This window comes from Aureococcus anophagefferens, assembly GCF_000186865.1.
Source record: "Aureococcus anophagefferens unplaced genomic scaffold AURANscaffold_25, whole genome shotgun sequence".
Taxonomy (NCBI): Eukaryota; class Pelagophyceae; order Pelagomonadales; family Pelagomonadaceae; genus Aureococcus; species Aureococcus anophagefferens.
In genome coordinates, this window is record NW_008705585.1 from 16195 (window position 1) to 31770 (window position 15576).

The 15576-nt window shown below is 72.0% G+C and overlaps 4 protein-coding genes across 4 annotated transcripts in view; all 4 read left to right on the top strand.

Moving 5' to 3' along the window:
• Positions 1-1198, top strand: part of AURANDRAFT_66651 (hypothetical protein) — a gene marked incomplete at both ends in the record, with an annotated part of 1998 nt that extends 800 nt beyond the window's left edge. Inside the window, one exon of the mRNA XM_009041913.1 lies at positions 17-1198. Within this exon, the coding sequence (XP_009040161.1) occupies positions 17-1198 (1182 nt within the window). The remainder of the gene's footprint in view (positions 1-16) is intronic.
• Positions 1199-2786: 1588 nt separating this feature from the next.
• On the top strand, positions 2787-3695 carry AURANDRAFT_2456 (hypothetical protein; the record flags this gene model as incomplete). Its single annotated transcript, XM_009041908.1, has 1 exon — positions 2787-3695. A coding segment is annotated over one exon (909 nt), but the record flags the coding sequence as incomplete, so codon positions are not given.
• A 1626-nt stretch (positions 3696-5321) lies between these two features.
• AURANDRAFT_66653 (hypothetical protein) lies at positions 5322-7098 on the top strand (the record flags this gene model as incomplete). The annotated part of the gene is made up of 2 exons (XM_009041914.1): positions 5322-6052; positions 6108-7098. 2 exons carry the CDS (start codon positions 5322-5324, stop codon positions 7096-7098), a joined length of 1722 nt encoding a protein of 573 aa, XP_009040162.1.
• Positions 7099-11547: 4449 nt separating this feature from the next.
• AURANDRAFT_54854 (hypothetical protein) lies at positions 11548-12914 on the top strand (the record flags this gene model as incomplete). The annotated part of the gene is made up of 2 exons (XM_009041915.1): positions 11548-12081; positions 12170-12914. 2 exons carry the CDS (start codon positions 11564-11566, stop codon positions 12882-12884), a joined length of 1233 nt encoding a protein of 410 aa, XP_009040163.1.
• Positions 12915-15576: the final 2662 nt, after the last annotated feature.

Genomic DNA, 15576 nt, shown 5'->3' on the forward strand with positions numbered 1-15576 from the left:
GGTCCCCGTCGCGGAGCTCGTCGGCGACGCGTCGTTCTGGCGGCGCGACTGGGAGCGGAACGCGCGCGTCGTCGCCGCGGCCGGGAGCGCGGCGACCCTCCCGTGCTTCGACGACGGCGCCGGCGCGCGGCGCCCGGCCGCGCCGCGCCCGCCGCCCGCGGGGGCCCTCGGCCCGACGCTCGCGGCGGCCGCCGCGCCGCCGGGCCCGTCGCTCGCGACCGTGCGCGACGCGGACCCGGGCCGTGACGCCTGCGACTGCGCCTTCGACGTGCTCCGACGGCCGGCGCCGGTCGCCGAGGGCGCCGACTACGTCCGCGCGTCGTGCGCGCGCGACGGCGCGGGCCTCGGCGGCGGCGCCGCCGCGAGCGTCGTCGTCCTCGGCGCCGACGCGCGCTTCCGCTGCGCGGCCGAGGCGCGGCGCGCCGTGCAGCGCGTCCTGCGCGTCGGCTGCTCCGTGAACCTGTACGCGACGCCGCCGGGCGCGCAGGCGCTCGACGCGCACTACGACGACCACTGCGTCTTCGTCGTCCAGCTCCGGGGCCGCAAGCGCTGGCGCCTCTACGGCCCGGCCCTCGAGTGCCCGACGCTCCACGAGGCGACGTTGCCGCCGCCGCCGGAGCTGCTGCGGCGCGGCGCGGACCACGCGGTCACGCTCGCGCCGGGCGACGTTTTGTACGTCCCGCGGGGCGTCTACCACGCCGCGACGGCCTGCGAGGACGCGGGCTCGGACTCAGCCCACGTGACCGTCGGCGTGGACCTCGACCCGGCGCTGACGTGGCGCGGCGCGTTCCACGCGGCGCTGCGCGACGCGGCCGTCGCGACGCACGCGTGCCTGCGCCGCGCCGCCGAAACGTCGCCGGCGCTGCGGCGCGCGTGCCTGCCCGCGCTCATGGACGCCGCGCCGGGCCCGACGGCCGCGGCCGTCAAATCCGCCGCCGCCGCGGCGCTCCGGGCCTGCGGCTCCGCGGTCGTCGACGGGTCCGCGCTCGCGGACGACGTCGCGTCCCTCGCGGGGCTCGCCGTGCCCCGGGGCGCCATCGCCGTCGGCGCCGCGGACTTTGCCGACGCCGCGCGCGCGGTGGAGGGCGCGGTCGTCGACGCCTCCGTATTCGCGTCGCGGCGCGCCGTCGCGCGCGCCGTCCTCGACGAGTCCGCGGCGCTGTCCGCGTTCTACCGCGTGCTCGGCGGCGGGGCGTAACTTAAAAATCTACTTGGTCCTCGGCGTCAGCGTGCGCTCCGTGCTCGCCGGCCGGGGCGAGAGGACGCGGTCCCTCGTCTTCGGCGGCGCGGGCTTTTGCGGCGCCTTGGCGGCCGCGGCCGCGTCGGCCCGCGCGGCCTTGTCGCGCTTCGCCAGGTAGGCCAGGATGTCCGCGGCCTTGGCGATGTCGCCCTTCTTCGTGTAGGCCGACACGCGGTCGAGCTCGCCGTCGAGCAAAGCGACGCGCGAGTCGCGGACCTTCCCCTGCGAGTGCGTCACGACGGCCTCCCAGGGGTCCGCGGGGCCGGGAACGCAGTAGCAGCGCATCGTCGGCGCCAACGCCATGGCCGACGTGCACGCCGTCGCGAAGGCGCGGACCGCGTGGATCGGCGGCGCCGCGATCAGCACGCTGTAAAAGGACCGCCGCCGGCAGTGCGTCGCGAGGAAGTCGCTCTCGTTCTTCGTGTGGATGAGCCGCTCGCCGACCTCGAAGGGCACCTCCTCGATGGACGCCGCGGGCGCGCCCAGGTTCACCAGGCGCTCGCGGCTCTCATCGAAGCCCGCGACGCCGGGGCACCGACTGCCGTCCTCGCCGCTCAGCAGCACCACGATGCGCGGGAACCGCTTCAGCGCGTCGAGCGCCGCGGCGTAGCAGCTGCCCATGTTCTCGGGCAGCTCCGTGAAGAGGTAGATGGCGTCGGGCCGCGGCGGGGCCGTGTCGCACAGCACGCGGATGGCCAGCTTCGTCAGGTCCTGCGCCTCCTGGGCGCGGATCGCCGCCTTGGTCACCGCGAACTCGACGTCGCTGGGCTCGAGCGTCGTGTCGCGCGCCTCGTCCATAGCTGCGCCTTACTTGCAACCCAGCCCGACCGCGTCCATCGTTTTGCGGCTTGGAGGGCTGATGATGCACCGCAAGACATGAATTTGCCACTCGATTCGACGCCTGAATCGCGCTGGACCGGACTTCAGGCGTGAAAAGTTCGCCGTCCGGGCGTTCGTCGGCGCGTCGCAGCAGCGCTGAATCCAGACGAGCGCTCGGGCCCCGATTCTAGCGTCGAAAATCGCGCAGGACCCGACCGCAATGGCCATCCTGCCGTTCGCCGCCGTCCTCGGCGCCGCGACCGCATCGCGCCACGTAACGAGCCGCTTCCAGCGCGCTCCGCCCGCGCGGGACCTGCGTGAAGAGGAGATCGACGGCTGCGAGTTCACGTTCACGACCATGCAGAAACCCGACAAAGACTACTTCCGCGGCGCGGCGTGTTCCGCGCAGGCGCACGTGTCGCTCGCCGGCCCGACGTCGGCCCTCGTGTCCTTCGTCACGCCCGAGGCGCTCGCGAGCGAGGTCGTCTTCTGGCCGCTGGACGCGCCGGAGGATCGTCGGGCCGCGACGGGCGCCGCGCGGAGCTACACGTCGATCATCTGGGTCGAGGAGGCTTTGTACGCGCCGGACATGGGCGCGCCCTTCGCGCCCCTCTCGGACGCGGAGGACGTCGCGAACACGAGCGGCTGGGCCAACTCGGACAGCGCGTCCTACCACGTCCCCGCGAAGCCGCCGAAGGACCTCCAGGACTACAAGAACCCCGGCGCGATCTACTCGTCGCCGGTCATTCACAAGGTCGCTTTGGACGATTTGACGCCGGGCGCGACCTACGCCTACGAGGTCGCGGGCGACGGCGCGACGCGGACCTTCGCGTTCCCGCGGTCCGGCTACCCCTTCGCGCTGGGCCTCACGGCGGACCTGGGGCAGACCGTCGTGTCGAACCGGAGCTTGGCGGCGCTCGACGCGCTGGACCCGGACCTCATCCTCGTCGGCGGCGATTTATCATATGCCGACGGCTGGCCCTTCCGCTGGGACACCTTCGGCCGCCTGTCGAGCCGCGTCTTCGGCCGCGTGCCGACGCTCGCGACGGGCGGCAACCACGAGGTCGGCTCCGGCGAGCAGTGGGTCCACTTCGAGGCGCGCTGGCCGACGCCCCACGCGGCCTCGGGGAGCACGTCGCCCCTGTACTGGTCCGTCGACGCGGGGCCCGCGCACGTCGTCGCGCTCAACTCCTACGACAATTTCCTCGAGGACGGCGACCGGCTCCAGCGCGCGTGGCTCGCGGCGGACCTGGCGCGCGTGGACCGGTCGCGCACGCCCTGGGTCGTCGTCATGATGCACGCGCCCTTCTACAACAGCAACGGCGCGCACCACGACGAGGCCGAGCTCATGCGCCGGGCCTACGAGCCGCTCCTCTACGAGCACGGCGTCGACGTCGTCCTCGCGGGGCACGTCCACGCCTACGAGCGTTCCGACGCGAGAGGCGTTTATGATTATGACGTCGATCCCTGCGGCCCCGTCTACGTGAACCTCGGCGACGGCGGCAACCGCGAGAACACGTACACGCGGTGGGCCGCGCCGCACCTCGAATGGTCCGCGTTCCGCGAGAGCTCGTTCGGCGTCGGCCACCTCGAGCTTGTGAACGACACGCACGCGAACTACCGGTGGAAGCGCGACGCCTGCGGCAAGCCCGGCGACGGCGACGGCCTGAACCTGAACGCGAGCTCGTGCGCGACGCCGGGCGACGCCGGCGGCAGCGCGCACGAGGTCGCCGACGAGTTCGTGCTTGTCCGCGACCGCGCGGCGGCGTGCGCCAAGCGCAGAAATCCGCCGGCGATCCGGCCGCCGCCGGCCGTCGCGTTCCCCCCGGACGCGGGCGCCGCGGCCGCGCCGTCGCCGCGGCACGCGGCGCGCGAGGAGGCCGACTCGGCGCTCACGGTCGAGCTGAGCCTCCTCGCCGTCGTCCTCGGCACGGTCGCGTCCTTCGCGCTGGGGTTGTTGGCGGGCTACTGCCGGAAGGAGGTCCTCCGCGACGGCGCGAAGCGCGGCGCGGTCGAGCGCGCCGCGCTCATCACGCCGCCGTCCGCGCTGTACCAGAAGCCGAGCCTGCGGCCGCCGTCGCCCGAGGCGTCCGCGCTCGGCGACCACGACCGCATGATCGCCATGACCTGACTGTCCATAACTTTTGTACTACCGCCCCGCCTCGGCGACCTTGGTCACGGCGCACGCGGACGCGCGGAGGTCGCACTCGAGCTCTAGGACGAGGAGCGGGTCCGCCGCCGGGTCGAAGGCGACGTCGCCCGGCAGGGCCTTCGAGGGGAGGGGGGAGAGCGTGACGACGTCGTCGAGGCTTTCGGGCTGGCGGAGCAGGAGCATGAGGTCCGCCTCGTGGACGTACTGCGTCGCGCCGCCGCCGCGCTTGTTCGCCGCGTCCGACGCGCGGTCCGCGGCCTTGGGGTCCCAGAAGGCCTCCACGGGCGTCCCGCTGTCGCCGCGGCTGCCCCGCGCGTCGTCGCTGTAGAAGAGCCTACCAAGCATGACGGTGACGATTTCTCATTGTTTTCCCACCCCAAATCTCTCGAAAATCGTCACGGCCACAGGACGCTGAGAAGAGCGGGATCGATCGGTCGCCGAGGTCCGCCAAACCCGTCGCGCGCAGCGCCGCGGCCCGGCGGCCCGGCGCGAGCACGAGGCGGCCGCAGAAGTAGCCGGGGAAGCCCGCCCGCTTGTAGGGCGCCGCGAGCGTCGCGTCGATGGCCGTCGAGAGCGGCACGCGCGCGACGGCGAGCGGCGGCGTCGGCGGCCGCGCGGTATTCAGCGCGCGCAGGACCGCGTCCGCCTGCTGCCGCGTCTCGTAAAAAAAAAGAGCGCTCCGCACGCGGCCGCTCCGGTCGAGGTCGACGGACACGACGCCGCCGCCGGCCGGCGACACGAGCGCGAAGACCGACGCCGCGTCGAGGCTTGCCGGTAGGGGCTTTGGTGGCGGTGCTGGCTTTGCTGGTGCTGCGGTCGCTGCGGCCGCATCGGTGCGGATCGAAGCGACAGCGATGGCTGGCGTCGCAAGCACCGCTCGACGCGGCACGGATAGCGCCTCACAGCAGGCCTGGCACGCGAGAATCAGGCTTGCCCATCGCATTTTGGCCGCCTGATTTACGTCAAGTTGAACTCAGCGAGCTGTGGCAATAGCACCAAAGTCTGGGCCGCCGTCGTGTGAAGCTCCGTCAAACGCGACACGGCCGCCGGGTGTCCTGAAGGAGAGCGGCTCCGCGACGTCCTGCGGAAGTTCCTGCGGAGGTTTGAATCATGAATCGCCTCTCGAAGATGGTCGATAATCTCCAGTCCTCGCTGGACACCAAAATCGAGCAGTACGAGGACGCGCTCATCGCGCCGCTCGCCGACGGCGCCGAGAAGGTGAGCAGCGCGCTCCTCAAGGCCGGCGGCGGCCTCGGCGTCGCCGCGGGGAACGCCATCTTCCGCGACGACGCCGACGACGCCGACGACGACGACGGCGCCGGCGCCGACGACGCGCTAGCGAAGGCGCTCGAGGACTTTCCCTCGCTCGAGAAGGCGGCGCCGGCGCCGGCAAAGGCGCGCGCAACCGCTCCGCCGGCGAAGGCGCGCGCGGCCGCTCCGCCGGCGAAGGCGCGCGCGGCCGCTCCGCCGGCGAAGGCGCGCGCGGCCGCGGCGCCCGCGCGGCCCCCGGCGCCCGCCCCGGCCGCGCCCGCGCCGCCTCCCGAGGCGCCGCGGGACCGGGCGGACTCGTCGGGCGCCGCCGCCTGGGAGACGGCGCGCGCGCTCGAGGCCGAGCGCGACGCGCTGCGGAAGGAGGTCGCGTCGGCCAAGGAGGCGTCGCGGCGCGCGCGGCTCGATCGCGAGCGGGCCGTCGCGCGCGCCAACGGCGAGCGCGAGGCCGCCGTCGCGGGCGTCGCGCGGGAGCGCGACGCGGCGCTGAAGCGCGTCGCGCGGCTCGAGGCCGACGCGGCCGCGCTCGCCGACGCCGCCGCGCAGCGCGTCGCGCGCGCGCGCCAGGCCGCGTCCGACGCCGAGGCCGCGCGCGACTCGGCGCTGGCGAAGTTGGAGGCCGCCGAGGCCGCCGCGGAGTCGCGCGCGGCCGCCGCGCCCGCGGCGGCGCCGCGCGCCGGACGCGGCCGCGGCCGCGGCGCGCGAGGCCGCCGAGGCCGGGGCCGCGCGCGACGCGGCGCTCGCGGCCGTCGACGGCCTCGAGAAGCGCGCGGCGCGCGCCGAGGCCGCGGCGGCGCGGGCGGCGCGGGCCGGCGAGGCCCGCGACCGCGACCGAAGCGCCGCGGCGTCCGCGCTCGCGAGGGCCGAGGACGACCTCGCCGCGGCGCGGGGCGCGCTCGCGGAGGAGCGGTCCGCGAAGAAGCAGCGCAACTTCGCCGCGCTCAAGACGCTCAACGACCAGCTCAAAGCGGCCAAGGCCGACGCGTCGGCGAGGGCCGCGGAGGCCGCCGCGGCGACGCGCGACGCCGCGGCGGCCGCGGCCGCCGCCGCGGCGGACCGCAAGGCCCTCTGCGAGCTCCGCGCGTCGGCGAAGGTGCCGTCGGCCGCCGAGGGCGGCGGCGCGGCCCTCGACGCCGCGCGCGCGGGCCTCGCGGCGTCCGAGGCGATGCGCGAGGCCGCGGAAGCCGAGCTCGCGACGCGCGCGGCCGTCGGCGACGTCGCGGCCGCGCGGCTCCGCCGCCTCGAGGCGGACCTCCAGGCGTCGCGCGCGGAGCTCGAGGCGGCCCGCGAGGAGGCCGCCGCGGCGCCGCGCGCCGCGCGCGCGCGGCCGCCGAAGCGCGCGGCGTCCGCCGCGCCGCCGCCGCCCGCGGCGGACCTCGAGGCGCCGCCGCCGCCCGTCGTCGCCGCCGTGCGGCCGGCGCCGCGGCCCGCGGCCGTCGTCCTCCGGCCGTCGGCGTCGCCGGGCATCGGCCAGCGCAAGCGCCGCGCGGGGCTCGGACTCCGGACCGCGGTCCTCGCGGCCTACGGCCTCGCCCTCCACGCGCTCGTCTACGTCGCCTTCTCCCACTGCCACGACCTCGGCTGGGACGCGCTCGAGGAGGCCGCAGGGGTGCGGTAACAGCGGCGGCCGTCTCCCGGCGGTGGCCTTCGGCTTCGGTGCAAAAGAATTAGCGCTAGGAAGCCCGGGGCTGCTCGCTAGTAAACGACGAAGCCCCGCTCCGCGAGGTCCGGAGGGGTCTGCTGCCAGCGCCTCTCGGCGGCGCAGACGCGGTTCTGCTCGCGCGCCATGCGGTTGAGCATCCGCGTCGACTCAGAGTCGGCGCACCCGGTCGCGTTCGGGTCTCCCGCGGCGCGGCCCCGGCGATACCAGCGCATGGCCTCGGCCTCGTCCTTCTCGACGCCGACGCCGTCCTCGTAGGACCCGCCGATCCAGTACATCGCCTGCCCGTGGCCGAGCGCGGCCGCGTCGCGAAAGTGGGCGAGCGCGATGGCGTCGCTTCGGCCCACGCCGAAGCCCATCGATCGCACGAGGCCCATCTGGAAGTGGCAGTGCTTGATGCACCGACTCTTCGGCCGCGTTTCGAGGAGTTTCCGCAGCATGAGGTACGTCGGCGCGGATCCCTCGGTGTTCGACCGGCAAAACGGGCAAGGGATCTCCGCGACCCGCGGCAGGCCCGCCGCCGCGCGCCGCTCCTCGGAAGTCACGATCATCTTCCGTCGACAGGCGCAGCAGAACATGCGGCCGCACTCGAAGCACATGCCGTGCGGCCCCTTATCGTCCTCAAAGTCCTCAGCGTTCTCGCAGCACAGCTCGCAGAGCTCCGACGCAGGCCACGCCTCCTCCTCCTCGTCCGCGGACGCGAGCCAGATCAGGAACGCGGCCGCGGCGGCGCCGAGAGACAGCAGCAGGCCAGACCGCATCGAGGGGACACGGAGCGCGCCGCTGCGCATCGAGGGGACAGAGCTCGATGAGACCATCGTGCCTGCTTCGGGCAACCAAACTCTGCTTCAGCCTCAATATCATCCGATGGCACTGCACGCTGCACCTTGCCGAAATGGTTTCAGGATAGACCTGACCGCGCAAGCGACAGGGAGCCCAAAGAGCATCTATGGGCTGCCTCTCGGCAATCAGAAGGCGGATGCGCTGATGCGGGCTTTGCTATTCGCCTTGCTGCTCGCCGCGCGCCTCCGGGCCGCGGCATGCTTCGGCTACGAGTCCATCTACGCGCGCATCATCGAGGAGCAGGTCCTCGTCAAGTTCACGGAGCACGTGACGATGGCGGGGACGATGATGACGGCCTTCAGCACGGGCTGGCTCTACAACGGGACCGTGGTCCTCGACGACGTGCGGGCGCTGGTCTACACGCAGGCGCTGGCGGCGAGCGACGACGTCTATTTCGTGTGGACGGGCCATCCCTCGGGCGCGTTCGTGGGCTACTACAATAAGGGGTTCCTCGCGGCCGCGAACGGGAGCCGGGCGCTCGGGTGGGTCGCAGCGTCGAGCGACGTGTTTTTTCGGGCAACGCTCGCCGGGAGGCGAGAAGAAATCCAATTGCCCTCGTAGGTGGGTCGGCGACGAGAACTTCACGTGCCCGAGCTACGGCGTCGACGGCATCTGCCGCGCCTACTACGCCATCGACGCGGCCCGGGGCACGCCCCTGGACCAGTTCGACGGCATCGGCTACGACCCGCGGCTCCGGGCCTGGTACTACGAGATGGCGGACGCGTACGACGGCTATACGAGCGCGTCGGCGTGGAGCGGCATCTACCGCGACGCGACGCTGTCGGCGACCCAGCACTTCCCGGAGGATCTGAACACATCGGTGCCGAGCAACGACCACGCCATGGGCCTCTGCAGCTCGCTCCTGGGGCTCGACGGCGCCTTTTTAGGCGTCGGCTGCACGGCGATCCTGCTCGGCTCGCTCGACGACGCGTTCCGGCTCGCCTTCGCCGACGTGGACCCGGCGTCCGTGCTCGCGTACATCCGGGAGGCGTCGAGCGGCTACGTCGTCGTCGCGTCCGTGCCCAACGCGACGCAGCTCCACGCCCCGTCGACGACGCTGAACTCGGCGAGCGAGGTGCTCTTCTACGAGGCGCTGAGCCACCCCAACGACCTCATCCGGACGTCCGCGGCGCACCTCGAGGCGACGGGCTCCTGGAACCGGACGGGCGGGCCCTTCGACCACGCGGGGCTCTACTACGACGTCGCCGCGATCACCGACAACGGCCTCGACTGGAACCTCGTCACGCTCCAGCGCCAGTCGTGCCCCGAGGGCTACTACACGTCGCTCGCACCGGGCGACTACGGGAGCTGCCAGGCGTGCCAGGCGCCGACGACGACGGCGGATAACAACAACGACACCTACTGCCCGCTCTGCGCCGTCGGCTACTACCGCGACGGCGGCGGCTGCCGGGGCAGGACAAGAGAGCGACATTCCCAACTTCAAAGGCTCATATCTCGGCCATTTTCCACTCGTTTCGGCTGACTTTTGGACGAGCGATCATCTCTCGGAACGGTCTCGACGCGTGGATATGTTTTTTGTTACGCGCGCGCGCGGAACGTTGAAGCGACGTTGAATCTCTCTTGTCCTGCCCAGGCGGCTGCGCGGCCTGCCCCGCGACGGGCTTCGTCTGCGACGCCGTGACCGTGACGCTGGAGACGCTGCCCCTCGACGCGGGCTACATGCGGCTCCACGACGAGAGCACGGAGGCGCTCGCGTGCCTCGGCGGGAAGACGGCGTGCCCCGCGGAGGCGGGCCGCGTCGGCTGCGACGGCGGCCACTTCGAGGCGTTCTCGCCCTACTGCTCCGTCTGCGAGCCGGGCTACTACCTCGACGCGACGCGGTGCGCCGCGTGCGGCCGGGGTTTAGGCGTCCGCGCGGGCGTCGGCTTCGCGCTCGCGGCGGTCGTCGTCTTGCTGGTGGCGCGGTACCTCGCGACGGCGGGGTCGTCGCGCGCGCAGTCCGCGAAGCTCGTGCGCCGCGAGCGGCTCTACAACAAGCTCAAGAGCAAGTGGCGCATCGTCTTCGTGTCGTTCCAGATCGTCTACTCGCTGCCGAACCTGCTCAACGGCGTGCGCTTCCCGCGGCTCATGCGGGTCCAGTTCGAGGCGCTCCACGTCCTCACGCTCGACGTCAGCGCGATCTTCCCGCTCGGGTGCATGCGCGGCGGCGGCTTCTACGGGGGCCTCCTCTTCATCACGATCTGCCCCGTCGCCTTCGTGGGCCTCATCTGGGCCCTCATGTCGCTGCGGGCGCTGCGGCCGAGCGACGCGGCGACGTGGCTGGACGTCAAGGTCGCGACGGCGACGGCGACGGTCGTCGTGACCTACTTCGTGCTGCCGAGCGTCACGCTGAAGATCCTGCAGATCTTCGACTGCGAGGTGCTCGACGACGCCGGCGGCAAGCAGGCCTTCCTCTTCGCGGACTACTCCGTGCGCTGCGGCGGCTTCGACTACTTCGTGTACACGATCTACGCGATCCTCGCGGTCTTCGTCTGGCCCGTCGGCGTGCCCCTGCTCTACTTCACGCTCCTGCACCGGCACAAGCACGAGATCAACCCGTCCGTCGTCGTCGCGGCGCCCAGCGACGCGGGGAGCGCGCGCGCGCGGAGCGTCCACGCGGTCTACGGCCGCGCGTCCGCGTCCGCGGAGGCCCTCGCGTCCGAGGAGCGGCTCGCGCGGCAGCTCGAGATCCGGTCGGCCAACGGCAACATCCGCCACCTGGGCCTCCTCTACACGCCCTACGAGCCCCACATGTGGTGGTGGGAGATCGCGGAGATCGCGCGGCGGCTGCTCTCCACGTCCTTTCTCCTCGTCGTGAGCCGCGGCGCCGTGGGGCGCCTCTTCTTCGGGATCATGATCTCGCTCGCGTCGACGAAGCTCCTCGCGGTCTTCGAGCCGTACATCAGCGACAGCGACGACAATTTGGCGGAGATGCTCCAGTGGCTCGTGACGGTGAACCTGCTGGCGTCGCTCGGCATCGTCGTCGGCCACGGCTCGGCCGCGCTCGCGGTCGCGAGCATGAGCCTGCAGGTCGTCGCGCTCGGAGCGGCCTTCGCGCTCATCAAGAACGACATCACGCGCGAGCGCAAGGTCTTCGAGGAGGCCATGGAGGAGCTCAGGAAGGACATCGACGAATACAAATCCGCGCTCGAGGCGACGGCGGGAGACTACACGTCGACGCTGGCCTCGAGCCTCCGCGGGGCCGCGCTCCTCCGCGAGGCGCCGCGCGCGCCGCCGACGGACGAGGCGGACGCGGCGGCGGTCGAGGCGCCGGCGCCCCCGGCGACGCGCGAGCCCTACCTCCACGTCGACATGGACGAGTGCGCCGCGGACACGGAGTGGACGGGCGGCGACCCCGCCGACGTCATCGGCGCGACGCCGGCGGACGGCGGCCACGTCGACGGGGGCGGCTGCGGCTGCGCCGAGATCTAAGTTCCTTTATCTGGACAAGTATCTTGACAGGTGTCGTCACGCAGGCCTTCACGCAGCCTTCACGCGCGCTCGAAGGCTGCTTCGAGGTCGGCGGCGCAGCACTGTGCGCGCGTTGAAGATCACGCTTCGCCGAGCTGCTCAGCTCTTGATGATGATGCGCTCCGCAATCATGCGCTCGGCGCTGTGCCTAGCGGTCGCGTCGGCGCTCGTGCAGCCGCGCGGCCCCGGCGTGCGGCCCCTGAAGAACGCCGGGGCCGCGCGGCCCCTGAAGACGCGCCGCGTCGACGCGCCGCCGACGATCGTGAGCGCCAAGGGCGACCTCGAGGGCGACGCCAAGGTCGGCTCGAGCGGCTTCCGCCAGCTCGTGGGCTTCCGCGGCGCCGCGGACACGGAGGACGAGCCGCTCTGGAAGATCCGGGTCCAGCTCACGAAGCCCGGGACCTGGGTGCCCCTCATCTGGGGCGTCGCCTGCGGCGCGGCGGCGTCGGGCAACTACCGGTGGCCGCTGCTCGGCGGCGCGAGCCTCGCGGAGGGCGGCGAGGACCTGGCCAAGGCCCTGACGTGCATGGTCCTCAGCGGACCCTGCCTCACGGGCTTCTGCCAGACCATCAACGACTGGTACGACCGCGACCTCGACGCGATCAACGAGCCCTACCGGCCGATCCCGTCGGGCCCAGCGTCCTGTGGCCGTGACGATTTTCGAGAGCTTTTGACCGGGGAAACGATGAGAAATCGTCACCGTCATGCTTGGTAGGTCGGGCCGCATTACCGAGGAGGAGGTCTTCCAGCAGGTCTACGCCCTCTTGTTTGGCGGCCTGGCCCTCGCCTTTGGCTGCGACGCCTGGGCGGGCCACGACGTCCTGGGCAACCCGCTCAACTCCATCGGCCTCATCGCGTGCTTCGGCGCCGTCGTGTCCTACCTCTACTCGGCGCCGCCCTTCAAGCTCAAGGCCGAGGGCTGGCGCGGGTCCTTCGCGCTGGGCGCGTCCTACATCGCGCTGCCCTGGTGGTGCGGCCAGGCCATGTTCGGCGAGGTCGGCGCGGGCGCCGCGGGCGGCGAATTGACGCCCGACGTCGTCGTGCTGACGGTGCTCTACTCCTTCGCGGGGCTGGGCATCGCCATCGTCAACGACTTCAAGTCCATCGAGGGCGACCGCGAGCTCGGCCTCAAGTCCCTGCCCGTGGCCTTCGGCATCGACGGCGCCAAGTACATCTGCGCGGGCATGATCGACGTCACGCAGATCTCGGTGGCGGCGTACCTCGCGTACATCGGCGAGACGACCTACGCCTTGATCCTCGGCGGGCTCATCGCGCCCCAGATCTGGGCCCAGACCCAGTACCTCCTCAAGGACCCCGTCAAGTACGACGTCAAGTACCAGGGCACGGCCCAGCCGTTCCTCGTCTTCGGCATCCTCACGACCGCGCTCGCCGTTTCTCATCATGGAGGCGCGCTCGCGGGCCTCGCCTAGGGGCCGGGGCTGCTAAGGAGCCGGGCATGTTTCAAGCTACCTCTGGAACTCACTAGAGTCGATGCTTAGTCGGTTTTTGTTTTTTTCCGGGGGCGCGCGCGGCTCGCGCGGGGATGGGGGATCATAAAGGGGAGGTCGCGGCGGCGGATCCTAGTCCCGGACGACGATGGTGGACAGGTTGCCGTGCCAGATGGTCTGGTTGTGACAGCTCGGCCAGAACGTGAGGCGGTCGTAGACGTAGGGCACGTGCTTGTTGAGCGGGCTCGTGTAGTTGTAGAACTCGGAGTTGGAGAACTTGTGGGGCTGCGACTCCCAGAGGTCGAAGGGCAGCAGGTCGTCCTCGTGGTGGCCCGGGCACGTCGCGCCCAGATCGCAGGACGGCATGCCCATGCCCTCGACGCCCGTCCAGTTGCAGACCGCGTGCGTGTCCGAGTCGAGCCCCGTGGTCACGTGCATGTAGCCCCAGGTCTCGTCGAGATGCTTGTCGCCCTGGGCGTTGAGCAGCCGCACGAGGTGCATGAAGCGCTCCGCGTTGCCGTGGAGCGGCCAGAACGTCGGGTCCTGCGGCGCCGCGGACGTGAACATCTCGCCCGGGTGGCCCACGTGGCAGAGGAAGTCCAGCACGTCGCGCCAGGTCATGCCGAACAGGTTCGGGTTCTTCCAGTTCGTGTTGATGTCGATGAGGCCGCTCTTGTTGAGCACGTCGTACGCGTCCGCGTCCGACGTCCCGACGATCTCCGCGGGGCACGAGCACGCGCAGTCCTCCCAGGCCGCGTCGCTGCTGCACGTCTCCGGGCAGCGCACGTAGCCCTGGCGCCACAGGAACTTGGACGCCAGGAGCATGCGGCTCCTCGAGCCCTGGCCGACGCCCATCCACGCGGACGCGTCCTTGGAAAACGGAGCGCCGCCGAGGCCCATGTCGTGGGCCGTCTTCGTCGCCAGCGTCTTGTTGTCCGTCGAGTTCTTGAACCACCAGTGGCCCCCGATCATGATATGGATGGGCCCGTGGAGCTGGCCGTTGAGCTTCGACGTGAACGCGGCGATGGAGTCGAAGTTCTGGAGCGTGTCCGTGAAGACGGAGCAGCCCGCCAACGAATAGTCGTCGTACTTGACGCCCATGACCTGCTGGAAGCGCATGAGGTAGGGCGCGCTGTTCGTGTTCCAGGGGCTGCGGAGCAGCCCGTAGGGGTTCGTGATCGCCGAGAACTCGCGCGCCGCGGACTTCACCTTCGTGAACGCGAAGCGGCCCGCGTCGACGACGTGGCGGCCGTTGACGGGGCTCGGCGTGCCGAACCAGTCCTCGGAGAACAGTAAACTCGAACTGAACTGGTCCGTCTCGTTGAGGGACGCGTCGATCGTGTAGTCCCAGTAGTGCGCGGCGACGCGCGCGTCGACGGCCTGCATGGCCGTCTCGAACTGCCACGTGATGCCCACGTGGTGGTTCAGGAAGCCCGCGTCGTCGTGCCAGTGGTCGCACATCTTCGACGCCGCGCCGTAGAGGTGCTCCCGCACGAGCCACTCGGAGCCGCGGTACGCGGACCCGTAGAGCGTGCTGCCCCGTGGCCGTGTCCGTGTTGTAGATGACCTGGACGGCGCCGAGGTAGCGCTCGCGGTCCTCGGCCGTGAGCTCGCGGATCTCGCGGCGCACGTACTTGACGTGCACGGCGAAGCTGTAGGACAGCGACTCGCCCGTCGTCGACAAGAACGCGTTGAACGTGACGTACTCCTCGCCGACGGCGTCGAAGATGTGGCTCACGGACGCGCAGCCCGACGTCGCGTCGACGTAGGTGCCCAGGGTCCAGGTGCACGCCGGCGACGCCGGCAGGTGGCTCAGGTCCGTGACCTCGAAGGTCGTGGGCTGGTGCACCTCGACGAGGTACTTGTACGGGTACAAGCCGTCGCCCGTCTGGCGGCCGGCCTTGCGCTCGTAGGCGTTGGACACGCTGATGTTCACGCGCGCGGGCAGGCTCGTCGCCGTCGACGTCGTCGACGTCGCGTCGAGGGCCGCCGCGGCGGGCCGGCCCAGCAGCCGGGGGCCGCCGGCGACGGCCGCGGCCGCGGCGAAGACCAGGGCCGCGGCGCACGCCGCGCGGGTCCGGCCCGGCGACCGCGCGGGGGCGTCGGCCTCGGCGACGGCGGGCCGCACGGCGTCGTCGTCGGCGAAGGCGATCGGGGCGCCGGCGCCGTAGGACATGGCGGGGCGGCGCGCGCCTCCGCGCGGCTCCACCCGGTGCGAGTCCGGCGAGCGCGTCGCTCCCGGCGTGGCGGCGCGGCCTCTCCCGGACGAGGCGGCGGCGGCGGCGGACGGCGCACCGAGCCCCACGCGGCCCGTGCGACGAGGGCTGCCGGGCGTCGCGATTCGAGTACGACGTCGATGTATGCGAATGATGGGGCAGCCGCAGATGAGATATGTATGGTGTGGATACCGATCGTGCAGCTCCGCAAACCTTGCACTCGTGTCGACTGGCGCGCCGCCCGTCAACTCCGCGTCGCACACCAGTCACCAGACACCGCAAAACTTAGCTTCTTGCGGCGCCCGCGCACCTAGCGCTTCGACGCCCGGCCGAGGGCGAAGGCGACGCCGAGCGCGACCGCGGCCGCCGCCGCGACGGCGCCCCGCGCGGCGCGCGGCCCGCCGCCGAGCCCGAGGACCGCGGCCTCGGCGTCCGCGAGCTCCGCGAGCTTGGCCTCG